Source organism: Moschus berezovskii, chromosome 1, assembly GCF_049115385.1.
Source record: "Moschus berezovskii isolate FMDL1 chromosome 1, NW_MosBer_1.0, whole genome shotgun sequence".
Classification (NCBI taxonomy): Eukaryota; Metazoa; Chordata; class Mammalia; order Artiodactyla; family Moschidae; genus Moschus; species Moschus berezovskii.
The window spans coordinates 105,478,679-105,492,184 of record NC_142460.1 but is presented as its reverse complement, the minus strand read 5'-3'; the positions used below and the strand labels follow the sequence as shown (position 1 = coordinate 105,492,184).

Sequence of the window (13,506 nt, the reverse complement as noted above, 5' to 3'; positions counted from 1 at the left end):
GCATTTAACATTTCTAAATAAGTACAGGATGCAAACCTCTAACCTTTATAAAAAATAAAACCACCACTCATTAGCCTTCTTATCCAGACAAAGCCTGTGACTGAGTCTCTAAACAGGAAGAAGAAATAATATTCTGAGTTGGAGCTTACTATCAGCTTTAAACTTTTTTGGCTTTTGTCCAAGTTGCTAAAACTACTTAATGCCTTTTCAGAAAACATTGTTTTAGCTTCCTTGTTTTTTCTGCCATTTACTTAAAACCCAAAGGTCAAGCCTATGAAAAACAAAAAATACTATTTATTAAATGAGGGACTGCAGTTATTTTTGTATATACTTTTTTTCTTACCTAGGAATTTGGGACATCCTTTTTCAATAAATAGGTATGAACTGTATAAAAATGTAAATAAAATATCCTAGTATATCCTCATAAGTATATGAAATATATAAGCATATATATTTTATATGATTCTATTTCTGTTTTGACTGAAACAGAGTATATGGCCACTTGACAATTGTTGACAATTTGAAACCTTTATTCTTTCTCCTGTTAAGAACAATAGCTAAGCTAGATTTTTTTAAAGTAAAGAGTTTGTCACTCTGCCTAAATTTATCACTTAAGGGCTACCATTTTTTAGCATTTGGCACATGTTAAAGTCTACTAAATTGATGTCTAAAAGTCATTAGGCTTTGCTCTTAGTGCTTTCTAAAACATACTTCTGCAAATCATTTGTTACCACAAGGTAGATAAAAATCACCAACTTAAAAGTGCTTTTGTACATAGGGCAGCCATGTTAAAAGGTTGGATCTCAAACTTGTTCAAGTGAGAGTACCGGGTGGTGTCCTTGCAGATTTAATTAATTCTAAAAGAACCAAAAACACTTTTGCTAAAAGAAAACATAACTATATTTTATATCTATAGGTCTTAAGATTTTAAAATAAAACAATGCATTAGATACCTAAAGGAAGTATGTTTCTAACAAGATAAAACCAAAGACATTGAAGCTTACATGACAAGTAGGTTTGGTAGGATAGCTTTATACCAGGTATGATGTCTGATGATTAACAATTTTTTTTCTTCCTTTGAGGGTTTGGAAATATTAATAGCCAAAAGTTTTAAATCAAGGGAGAAAAACAGTGAATGGAGAAATTAAATTTTTTTGTTCTATGATTTGAGAGAAGACAGTATTCTTTTTTCAGTTATAGAACCATAATTGTTTAGTCTGACACACTGTTTAAACACTCCTAAATTTTTCATCTTTGGATACCTTTTATTTCTCTTTCTCTCATTAATCAAAGTAATAATGTATTGACTATTTGAGGTTCATGTAAACAAGGGATGATAACTTGGTATCATTCTAGACAAAGAAATGTAAAGCTTTTGTTCGTTTCTGGTATTGTATGGTGTGTAAATATGTTATTGGTGGTTTCATAAGAAAAATAGAAATGTTGAAAATAACAGCTTGAAGACTGGACTTTAAATGTTGCATTTGTAAAATTTGTTTCGAGAACCACTACTCCAAGAGTAAAGTTTTAAGTTGAAAATTTAAGAGTATAAATTTACAGTTTTTAAAAAGTGGTCGTTAAATGGAATGGTTCAAATAAATCAGCGTTTGAGAAAATGGGGTGAAAAAACTGCTTGGTTTCAGATAGTTCGATGTTAAATCCGGTTTTCTAGTTATTTTTAAATAACGAATTTACATGTTACAGCATTTTCTGACTTTCCTCCTGTTGAGCTACTGTATATTTTTAAAGATAAACCTTTTATTCATTAGTCTTTTTGCTGTCTGCTGTGTTGCTGTTCACTTAGAGTTCAGTTTAAGAAAATGGGAGTAGTGTGGAGCATAGCATGTAGCTAGTGGTAGCAGTTCATTACCACAGGTTGTTGGACCATGTTAGTCAAAACTGTTGGTTTCCTTTGCCATCTGGAATTTATTAGTCTTTGTAATCCCCTCACTAATCCATACTATTTTAAGGCTGATAGTAACTTCTTTCTTTGTATAGGGTTCGTGCATTCTAAAGGAAAAATAAGCTTGATTGCAGTACAACCACGTTCTAAGATCAGTTCTGATACTATATATCTCCTTTGGACTTTGTACACTGACCTCCTCTGTCCCCTGCCCTTAATTATTAGGTTGGTAAGTATTACCTAAAAACCTTCCAGAAAATACCCAGGTGAATTGCCTTGCCCTTCTACTCCTTAAGGTATAATTCTAGACTAGATCAGTCATGAGAGAATCTATTCCAGTTTGCACTCTACCAGAAACAATTTGTTTTCTGCAAGAGAAACACTGAGAATTTAAATCTATTTTAGTATCAATCTTTTGAGTTCTTGTTAGATTCTAATCTTAGCCTATTCCACAGCATCTAAAATTGGATCTGAATCTGATATTCACCACCCCAGTGCCAGACTGAGGGGTAGGCTCTCTAGAATTGTTTCTTGAATTGACTTGAGTAGGCTCAGGATTTTATTGTCTTCTTGGGGAAAAAAACTTACTTAGCTAAGACTTAACAATCCCCTATTTTGACCAAGTTGACATTGTTTACCAAAGTACACACAAGTTAGACTGACTTCTGCAAATAAGGAATCAAGCAAGGTAACATTCACTTCACAATCAAAGCTTAATTCAAGTATAGAGATAAAGTGTTTTTTATACATGCAGAAAAAAATCAGTAGTATGTATCTTGGTTTTGGGGATCAACGTTTGAATTTGTCTAAACTTGTTAAGAATTTATGAGTTCTATTTATAAATATCTAGGCCAGAAACCAGAAGTACTTGTATTTAAATATCGTTGGTATTCTGTGCACAGTTCAAGGTTCCAGTATTTTCTCAGAAGCATTCCTGTCTTTCTTTTCAACATACACACAGAGAGTTGTGCTGAATTGGTTGATTTCTACAGGTACTAGAGTCCATAGGATCAACAAAACAGAAGAAGTATACATTTATATCCTAAAAGATATAATTATTTGATAAGCATAATTATTCTGTATGGATAATCTAGATAACAATTAAAAACTGAAATGTTTTTTCCTGAATTTCCCAAAATACTTGAGATTTTCTTATTGATTTCATAGTTATAATGACTGAACTGTTTGCCTTGAGTAATATTGATAGAACAACTCAGAATTATTTAATGACTGCAGACTCAAGTAAAATATTATTATCAGACATTCTTCAAATATCCAGTGCAGAGTTACCATAGGATATGTTTCATCATCTCAACTCCACCATTGTTTACTCCTCTTTCATTTAAGAAACCTTACTGCAGGATAAAATTGTCAAGAAAGGAATTGGATAGATAAGGAAACTATTTTAGTATAGAGTAAAATTTTTAATTCACTTTAAGGAATTGTTATTCAGGATTGGTTTTTTATGCAGAAGTTAACTTCTAGTCACAAATTGAAATCTATTAAAACCTTTTTTCAATGTATTAGTAAATAACGCCAATTATACATGAAGTAATTACTATCTGACTTATATGTTGCTGTTCTCCATTTATTTTAGGTGTGGAAAAACTGGGGTTTTGATCAAGCAAATGCTGAAAAGGTATTATATTTATAATATTTATAAACTCTTAGCATTGTTATTAGAAAATATAAATCATTTTGCTTTAACCAGAAGTCACTTAGACCACCTGAGTAACAGGGAACAAGATCATATAGGAAGACAGCATCACAGTCATATCTGTTACCAAATAAACTATCGACACACTCCTTTCTAATCCTTACAGATCTCAGTCTCCCGTCTACAGTTTCTGCAGTCCTAGGGACACTAAAATAAGTTATCTCCATTCATTTTTCTGGAACATAGACCAAAACCATGTAGTTTTTAAATCTGAAAGGTTGGGGGCGGGAGGAGAAGGGGACGACAGAGAATGAGATGGCTGGATGGCATCACCAACTCTGTGGACATGAGTTTGAGTGAACTCCGGGAGTTGGTGATGGACAGGGAGGCCTGGCATGCTGTGATTCATGGGGTCGCAGAGAGTTGGACACGACTGAGCAACTGAACTGAACAATGTGAAACTAGGTCTACAACATTCATGAGTTCTACAGTTGGAAGTAAACTCTAGAATACCCTTAACCAGAAGAATCTATCTTAAAAATCTTCCTTTCAAGTGAGAGTGTAGCTCTAGGAATAAAGCTCCTGAAGAAGATGAAGGAGAGAAAGAGAAGGATACTAGCTTTTCTAGACAAATCGTCTGACTTTGGCAGTCAGTTGTTGAGAGTCCAGTCACCCTTGCATCCACTAAATTATGTAGGTATTATTTTCCATTATTACATTTCTTTGGGACAAGCATTTTCCTCTTGTTTTGTCCAGAGATGCCTACTTATTTGCTACTTTTTCATGATGGAAATAACAATGCTTTGATATCTGCTAATTTTTTAGAAGAATTCTAATTTTATGTTTAGTTTGCTTATATATTAGTTCACTTACAATAAATCTTAAACCTATACTAGATACTGTATTTTGAAATGTGATTAAACTTGTCTTTACTAGTTAAAATACTTTGTGTAAAATGGAAAAATAAAATCTACTGAAGTACACCTGTAAGCCGAAAAGATGCTCTGAAATGTGTCTCATATTCCTAAGGCATTCTTGTGCAAATCATTTAGTCTGTCATCAAACAAAGAGTTTATATTTTATGGTGTTGTGGACTAGTTCATGGAAAAGTTCTCAGTAAGTCCGGAGAAAGTGAGACTGCCCAAAAAGCCAGGAAAAAGTTGCTTGAAAGGAAACAGCCCAGATCTATGAGATAGTCTCTTTTCCATACAAAGAAGTGGACAGATGTCTTGTTGCTGTTGAATGCTTTTAATAACTAGTGATTTTATAGCTGTTCGTGTTTTCTGGTGAAGCAGTGGAAGATCTCTTGGCAGTCATCAATCAAGGAAAATAGCCATGGGAATTAAGAAGCTGAAAATAGCATTAAAAGACCTTTAACTCATATAAAATTTTAAGACTTTCATTAATACTACTCACTCAATATGTTAGCCCCAAACTTATCAGATACACATACTATAAGGTACCAAATAACAAATACAAGATACAGTAAAATTATTAGATACAGAAAGCAGAGCATCTTTTCATTTATGTTTCTTTTTTGTCCGTTTTAGCCAAAAGGGAAATTCTTAGTACTTGCGGCATGTTGTTTTGCATTCTGAACATATTATCATTAAACTTTGAGAAAATAAAAATGTATGGAGGCAGAAACCAATTACAAGTACATTTTGGATCACATGGCAACTTACTGAGAAGTGAAGAGAGTAGAAGGAGCTGCCTTAAAAATTTAAGCCAATTGATAGCTATAGTCTAGTGCCTCAACCCATCAGTTACCTATTCATAGCATTTCTGAGGGAGACTTGAGGTTGTTTCTTATTAGGGAAAAGGAGCAGGGCGTAAATAATATAATATTTTAAAAAATACAAAAATATAGTACTATATCATTGTAGTGCAAATTTGGGGGGAAATAAAGACAGAAGATATATCACTTAGCATTTAAATATATATACCTCCTTTTTTCTATGCCTGGATGCACTGATATAAGTATTTTCTATTAATACAGCATTGAACATCTGTAGGTAACTCTTCCCATATAATCTTGATTATTTCCTTATGATAGATTGCTAGAAAGGGACTTAATGGTCACACAGCATACATACTCTTAAAGGCCATTGATAGATATAGCTGAATTTTCCTCTAGCAGCACTATTTTAAAATATTTTAAATATTTAAAATATATTTTAAAATATAAAAGTATTTATATTAAGATTTGAATGTAGTCAAGTTCTGTGTCATACAGCATTCTGACATAGCTTTACCTTCAGTAGATGAAACCCAGTTTGTAAAAGGGAAACAAGGTAATATATTAGTAATTCACAAAGTACATAGTAGCCTTTCTACTAGGGGGTTTATCTTTATCAAAATGAGATAGTGCTCTATACCCTATATGAAATAGATTATGTAATTTTATTGTAGTGTTTACATAAAAATGAAATTATGTAATTGGAGTACTAAAACTTTTTACATATTGAAATGTTTTAATTTTTTTACTTTTAGCCACATAAGGAAAATCTATAACAGTTATTTCTCAACAATTATATAGTCAACTGATGTAACAATGGTACTAATATTGGGACGAAGACTGAACAGAGAGGATCTCGGGGTGCGTGATTCACCAGCAACAAAGCGTAAAGTTTTTGAAATGGACCCTAAATCTCTGACAGGCCGTGAGTTTTTTGACTTCTCTTCAGGATCATCCCATGCCGAAAACATCCTCCAGATATTTAATGAATTTCGAGATAGTCGTTTATTCACAGATGTTATCATTTGTGTGGAAGGAAAAGAATTTCCTTGCCATAGAGCTGTTCTCTCAGCCTGCAGTAGCTACTTCAGAGCTATGTTCTGTAATGACCACAGGGAAAGCCGAGAAATGTTGGTTGAGATCAATGGTATTTTAGCTGAAGCTATGGAATGCTTTTTACAGTATGTTTATACTGGAAAAGTGAAGATCACTACAGAGAATGTACAGTATCTCTTTGAAACATCAAGCCTTTTTCAGATTAGTGTTCTCCGTGATGCATGTGCCAAGTTCTTGGAGGAGCAACTTGATCCTTGTAATTGCTTAGGAATCCAGCGCTTTGCTGATACCCATTCCCTCAAAACACTCTTTACAAAATGCAAGAATTTTGCATTACAGACTTTTGAGGATGTGTCCCAGCATGAAGAATTTCTTGAACTTGACAAAGATGAATTGATTGATTATATTTGTAGTGATGAACTAGTTATTGGCAAGGAGGAGATGGTTTTTGAAGCTGTCATGCGTTGGGTCTATCGCGCTGTTGATCTGAGAAGACCACTGTTACATGAGCTCCTGACTCATGTGAGACTCCCTCTGTTGCATCCCAACTACTTTGTTCAAACAGTTGAGGTGGACCAGTTGATCCAGAATTCTCCTGAGTGCTATCAGTTGTTGCATGAAGCAAGACGGTATCACATACTTGGGAATGAAATGATGTCTCCAAGAACTAGGCCACGCAGGTAAGACTGATGCATATTAACTACAACATAGTTAGCAAAAGTTTTTGGTTTTTTTCAAATATTTTAAAGCTTCCTGAGTGTAATCTCCATTTAGTTATTTTATATGTATCATCTATATGTGGCTTTATGTAATTTGAGATTTGTTTTGGATTATAACTCATTAGAATTTCTCCCAATGAAGACTAGATTCAACAGTAGCACTTTTTGTTATTGTTGTTCTGAGCTATGAGATGGTATTGCAAAGGGTCTTTGCAGCTAGCATGTTTCAGCCTATATCTTCTAATTTTTCTTAACCTTTCAGTCAGTTCAGTTAAGTTCAGTCGCTCAGTCACGTCCGACTCTTTGTGACCCTATGAATCACAGCACGCCAGGCCTCCCTGTCCATCACCAACTCCCGGAGTTCACTCAAACTCACGTCCATCGAGTCGGTGATGCCATCCAGCCATCCCATTCTCTGTCATCCCCTTCTCCTCCTGCCCCCAATCCCTCCCAGCATCAGACTCTTTTCCAGTGAGTCAGCTCTTCACATGAGGTGGGCAAAGTATTGGAGTTTCAGCTTTAGCATCAGTCCTTCCAATGAACACCCAGGATTGATCTCCTTTAGAATGGACTGGTTGGATCTCCTTGCAGTCCAAGGGACTCTCAAGAGTCTTCTCCAGCACCACAGTTCTTAACCTTTATAGGGTACCAAATTTATTCCACATTTTTCCAAAAGACCTTTGGATGTTAAGTAACTAAAGACTTTGTTAGAGTTTGTTGGACTGCCTCTACTTATAAAACACAATTTGTGTATTCACAGACTAACCTTTTTCCTAACAGACAACATGAAATATAGAGATCAAGTAAGTAAGTTGGTATACATTGAGGGAATTCTTAGATATAAAATCAAGGTTTCAGATCTTTTCTCATTGCCACAGTTACTATATTTAAAACTATTTGAAAGTGAAAGTCACTCAATCGTGTCCGACTCTTTGCAACCGCATGTTCTATACAGCCCATGGAATTCTCCAGGCCAGAATACAGGAGTGAGTTGCCATGCCCTCCTCCAGGGGATCTTCCCAACCCAGGGATAGAACCCAGGTATCCTGCATTGCAGCAGGATTCTTTACAGCAGGGCCACAAGGGAAGCCCGAGAATACTGGAGTGGGTTGCCTATTCCTTCTCCAGTGGGTCTTCCCAACCCAGGAATCAAACCAGGGTCTCCTGCATTGCAGGAGGATTGTTTACCAACTGAGCTATCAGGGAAGACGCATTTAAAACACCTATAGATTTTAATTCATAAACTATAGAAAAATAATCTCTGTGCCTTAAGAATGGAAGAAATAGTATTAAACATTTTACTGTGAATAAGCAAAAATTGGCTGTTGTGAGACATAGTAAAGAATCTTTTAAATATTTTTCTAACAAAGCTGACTTTTTTGGTGTGTGTAATATAAAATACATAACATAAAATTTCCCATCCTAACCATTTTTGTATTGTTTAATAGTGCTAAACATATTCACATTGTTGTGAAACTGGTATTTATTTTCCCGTACTATCTTCACTTTTCCTATAAATCTATTATAGCATAGCTCTTAAATCATATTTTTAGCATTTTGATTATCAGTGTTTTGGAATGTGATTAAAATTCAGCATGTTGTGAGATCTCATGTTTTTAATTATAATTCAGCATATTATGACCTGTCTTTAAAATCGACACTAGTTTGGATATAATAAGATTTGATCTGTTTCCTCATAAGTAAAATGAGATTCATGATAAACAGTGCTTATTTCACAGGTTTCGCTGTTGAAATTATTAAATGCAATAGTCTTAAGGTACTTAGCATAGAAGGTGGTACATAGGAAGTGCTTTAAGAATTATGGCTATAGTGTAGTGTTAGTATGACCCACTTTAAGAAAACTTCTAGTACTTGACAGTCTGAACTTTTTTACAAATGGGATACAACACTGAGTAACTATTATTACAAAAATTAATGTAATATTTCTTTGTATATTAGGTTTAGAGTGCATTTTTTCTTCAAAGTCAGCTGACTTTAGTTAAAAGTAATTGTTTTATAAGAAATAAATATGAAATATTTTACTCCTAGTCTTTTAACAAAGAACAAAAAACTACAATTTTATTCTATAAAATATACTGATTTTTTAAAATTTGTTTTCAGGACTGGTAAGAGACTTCAGCTGAGCTTAAGAATGTGAAAGACCAGAGTTCTTAAATGTATTAATTAGGAAAACTAAACAGCTTTGGGGCTGTTCCAGAACTTTTCTGGACAGACTGTATCTCTCCAAGGGGAAAGTTGTATATGTTTCCAAACATAATCCCCTGTGGCAGACAGAATGGTTTGGGGTCAAACATGGTTAATAGTACCTATACCCAATATCTTCTAGTACTTGGAGTAGGATTAGAATAGAAACCAAAAAATATGTGCTGTAGAATCAAAATTATTTATATTAAAATTACTTATAAAGATATGACCAGAATGAAATCAGAGTGCAGCCTAAAGGTAATTAGAATCAGATTATAATTAGAGAATTTTCTGATTTTCTTAGTTATTCAATTTACAAAAATACAATTCTACATCCTATTTTTAAGGGAACCAATCCATTTCATACAGTGAAACACATCTGTATATATAAGATTATGATACCACTTTTCTCTAGGGGACTAGTAGAAAAAAAATCAAGCTGTAGTTATATTAAATTTTTAGACTATTATAATAGGAGATATTTATTTTATATAAATTTTATATTTTATGAATTATGTGAGAACTCTAAAAAGGAATGCTTTATTGTACAACTCTGCTATCACCTGTCCTTTATATTCTGTCCTCCACTTATCTATTACTACATGTTAGTACTAATCACTAGGAATTTCCTTATCTGAACAATATGTATTCTTTGTAGAGGTTCTCATCTTTCTGAAAAACTACAAACTTCTTTGTAAGAGAAGTGACATCTTCACTTCTTCAACTACAGCTCATTCTGACTTCTCCAGTCACTCTACTGAAACTCCTCTCAGTCAGGTCATCTATTTGTTCTTTGTTAGCCCACTCCAGTGTTCTTGCCTGGAGAATCCCAGGGACGGGGGAGCCTGGTGGGCTGCCGTCTATGGGGTCGCACAGAGTCGGACACGACTGAAGCGACTTAGCAGCAGCAGCAGCCTCTTTTCAGTCTTTATTCACCTTGATCTCTCTTTCAGATCTGACATTTTTAATTGCTTAAATCCTTCTTGAAACTCTCTTCTGATAGCTTCAGGAGTACAATTTCCCTCATGGTCCTCTTCAGTACTCTTTTTCAGTTTGTTAGTTCTTTGTTTGAAATGTTGATATTCTCTTGGTTCACAACTCGTTGTCTTGCCTTGATAGTTTCCTAGATGATCACATCTATTCTCATGGTTTTGATTAACATGCTTACTATTGACTATGAAAACTATATCTCCACCCCAGGCTTTTTCATTAATTCATTCATTTATTCCATCATTCAGCCAATGTTTTTTTAAAAAATAATATGTATAGTTCAGTTCAGTCGCTCGGTCGTGTCCGACTCTCCACGACCCCATGAATCACAGCACGCCAGGCCCCCCTGTCCATCACCAACTCCCGGAGTTCACTCAAACTCATGTCCACAGAGTCGGTGATGCCATCCAGCCATCTCATTCTCGGTAGTCCCCTTCTCCTCCCGCCCCCAACCTTTCCCAGCATCAGAGTCTTTTCCAGTGAGTCAACTCGTCGCATGAGGTGGCCAAAGTATTGCAGCTTCAGCTTTAGCATCAGTCCTTCCAATGAACACCCAGGATCGATCTCCCTTAGAACGGACTGATTGGATCTCCTGGCAGTACAAGAAACTCTCAAGAGTCTTCTCCAACACCACAGTTCAAAAGCATCAGTTCTTCGGCGATCAGCTTTATTTGAAGATGCATCTTTAAAACAATAACATAGGCAAAATAAATCTCACAGTTAAAAATAATTCTTTCATAATATTTAATATCCAGTCCATATTCATGTTTCCTCAGTCTTTTCCAAGCTGTTCTTTAATGAACCTGAATTCAGTCCAGTACTAATACAGGATCATTCAGTTTACTTTGCATCTGCTTATTTCCATGAAGTCTTTTATTCCAAAGCAGTTTGTTTTTCATGAATCTTACTTGTTCATGGGCAGCTTGTCCAGAAAAATACTCCACGATGTGTATTAGTCTGGTCACTTCATTGTGATATCACTTAGCTGCATTTAGCTGTTTCCTGGAAACTGAAAGTTAGCTTCAGCTCGATGGTGAATAGTTAAATACTTTTTTGCTAGAATTCATTCTAGGTAATGTATGTATCACATTGCATCACATTAGGAGAAAGACAGCATAACTGGTTGTTCTACCATTAGTGATATAAAGATTAGCTCTTGATTAGGACGATGACAGTCCAAACCCACCACTGTATAGTTAGGTTATACTCTCACAGCATCCAGTATTTCTTTAGTGTTTATTGTGTGCCAAGTATTCTCCAGAGCTCAAGCCATACTGGACAGTGACACCTGTATATACTCATGTATCTCTTAAATGACAGAGAAAATCCCAAGATACACTGTATTAAAAACAGTATGAAAAAAATTTAAAAACGAAAAAAAGAGTGTGATGGCAGTTTTCTAGAAAGAGGACATAGGACATAAAACCATAAAGCTTTGCTAATCAGTATTGCCAGTTGTTAACCCTGGGTCCATAAAGAGAAAGTAGTGGAGACCTATCACAGAAGTAAAAAGCTTAGGAATAGTTGTTTTTATTAATATATGTTATGCAACTTTAAATTTCTATACTAAGGTATAATACGTTTTTAGTAAACACCTTGTGCAAGCTTCATGATGCGTTAAGGGTACTGGCTTCAGAATCAGAGAGACCTGAACTACAACCTACCTCAGCATAACTAGTTAATTCTGTGACACTGGACACAGCACTTTAACTTCTCTATGTGTCAGCTTCCTCATCTGTAAAATAAACATAATACCATCTACCCTGTAGGATTGTTGTGAGGATTAGAACTACTATGTGAAAATGCATAGTCTAGTGTTGGACACAAAAATGCTTATAAAAATTATTGCTAGTTTCATGGATAATCAATATACATTTAAAATTTGCAGTATACTTTTACAGAGTAGGAAATACAGTTTGAGAGACATAAATGCTTGCTATCAAGTGGTTTAAGTATAAATTGTTCATATCTACGGAAAAAATCTGCAACACTCCACTAAACAATAGAGATAGCTATAATCTAATAAATTCATCATTTTGAGTTTGGATTTGGTTAATTAAGTACTTGTTTCTTCTAATACTTCCTACTACTCTTGTCTAATAAGCAGTTAATACATAATAAAAATAGGAACCTATTGCCATAATGAGGACAGGGTTCAAATTCTTATTGAATAAATCAACGAGAAGACCAAGATTATTTTTAAAGAAATAATATTTTAGAATTCAATGTTCTGAGTTTCTGTTTCAGTTTCTGTTAAGTGATAATCTGCTATATTGGATTCATAGTCTACCATTTTTATACATGTTAGTTCATTGTTATTTTGAATGCATTTTTATATTAAAGTACTGTGTAATGTCAGAGTCTCCCTCTACCTGACCCTTGATATATCAGTATATATATAACCCTTTCATCCCCAAAGGGGGTTTTTTTCACTCTTTTTAAAAATAGTCTTTGTATACAGAAGTGTGTGTGTGTCTGTCTCTGTGTGTACACGTGTCCCTACTATTTTTTATACAGATGGTAGTATACCTTATTTTTATCTCCTAAAAATATCTTGGAGTTTCTTTTATATTAGCACATATAGGTCTTCATTCCTTTTTTTTTTTAACTCTTCATTATGGAAAATTTGAAATTCACTCTTTTTAAGAGTTGTATAGTCTCACATTTATGGATACCATAAATTATTTAATCCATCTGTTAATGTTGTACATTTAAGTTGTTTCTAGATTTTTTTCATTGCAAACAGTGCTCAGTGAATATTCTTTTACATATATCTGATAAATTATAGCATAAATACTAGAAGTGAAATCACTCAGTCATAAGATATGTGCATTTTTAAAAATTTGCAAGGTATTGTAAAAATTGACTTCCAATTTATACTTTTCCAAAAAATATGAAAATCCCTATTTCTTTACTCCTTTCCTTATACAGTATTTTAATAGTTTTTGTAAATTTTTGCTACTCTGGAAAAGTGAAAATTTGTATCCCATAATTTTTTTTGCTCAAGCTTTAAACTTTAGTTTGTATTGGTGAATAGTCGATTAACAATGTTGTTAATTGTTGTTTCTTCTATTACTTCCTACTACTCTTGTCTAATAATTAGTTACTATATAATGAACATTGGGTTGGATGTATTCTTTCAGATCATGTTTTTCTCTGGATATATGCCCAGGAGTGGGATTGCAGGGTCATATAGTAGCTCTATTTTTAGTTTTTCAAGGAACTGCCATACTGTTTT

At 34.1% G+C, this 13,506-nt stretch overlaps 1 protein-coding gene across 7 annotated transcripts in view; it reads left to right on the top strand.

Moving 5' to 3' along the window:
- Positions 1 to 13,506, top strand: part of KLHL24 (kelch like family member 24) — a 39,941-nt gene that overhangs the window by 2,695 nt on the left and 23,740 nt on the right. For 3 of the 7 annotated variants that reach the window (XM_055409476.2, XM_088838723.1, XM_055409487.2), the window contains exons 2-4: positions 1,999 to 2,132; positions 3,501 to 3,542; positions 6,054 to 7,034. In XM_055409476.2, the coding sequence (XP_055265451.1) occupies positions 6,115 to 7,034 (920 nt within the window). In that variant the 5' untranslated portion in view covers positions 1,999 to 2,132; positions 3,501 to 3,542; positions 6,054 to 6,114. The remainder of the gene's footprint in view (positions 1 to 1,998; positions 2,133 to 3,500; positions 3,543 to 6,053; positions 7,035 to 13,506) is intronic. The other 4 variants (XM_055409502.2, XM_055409511.2, XM_088838739.1 and 1 more) reach the window with 2 other exon arrangements.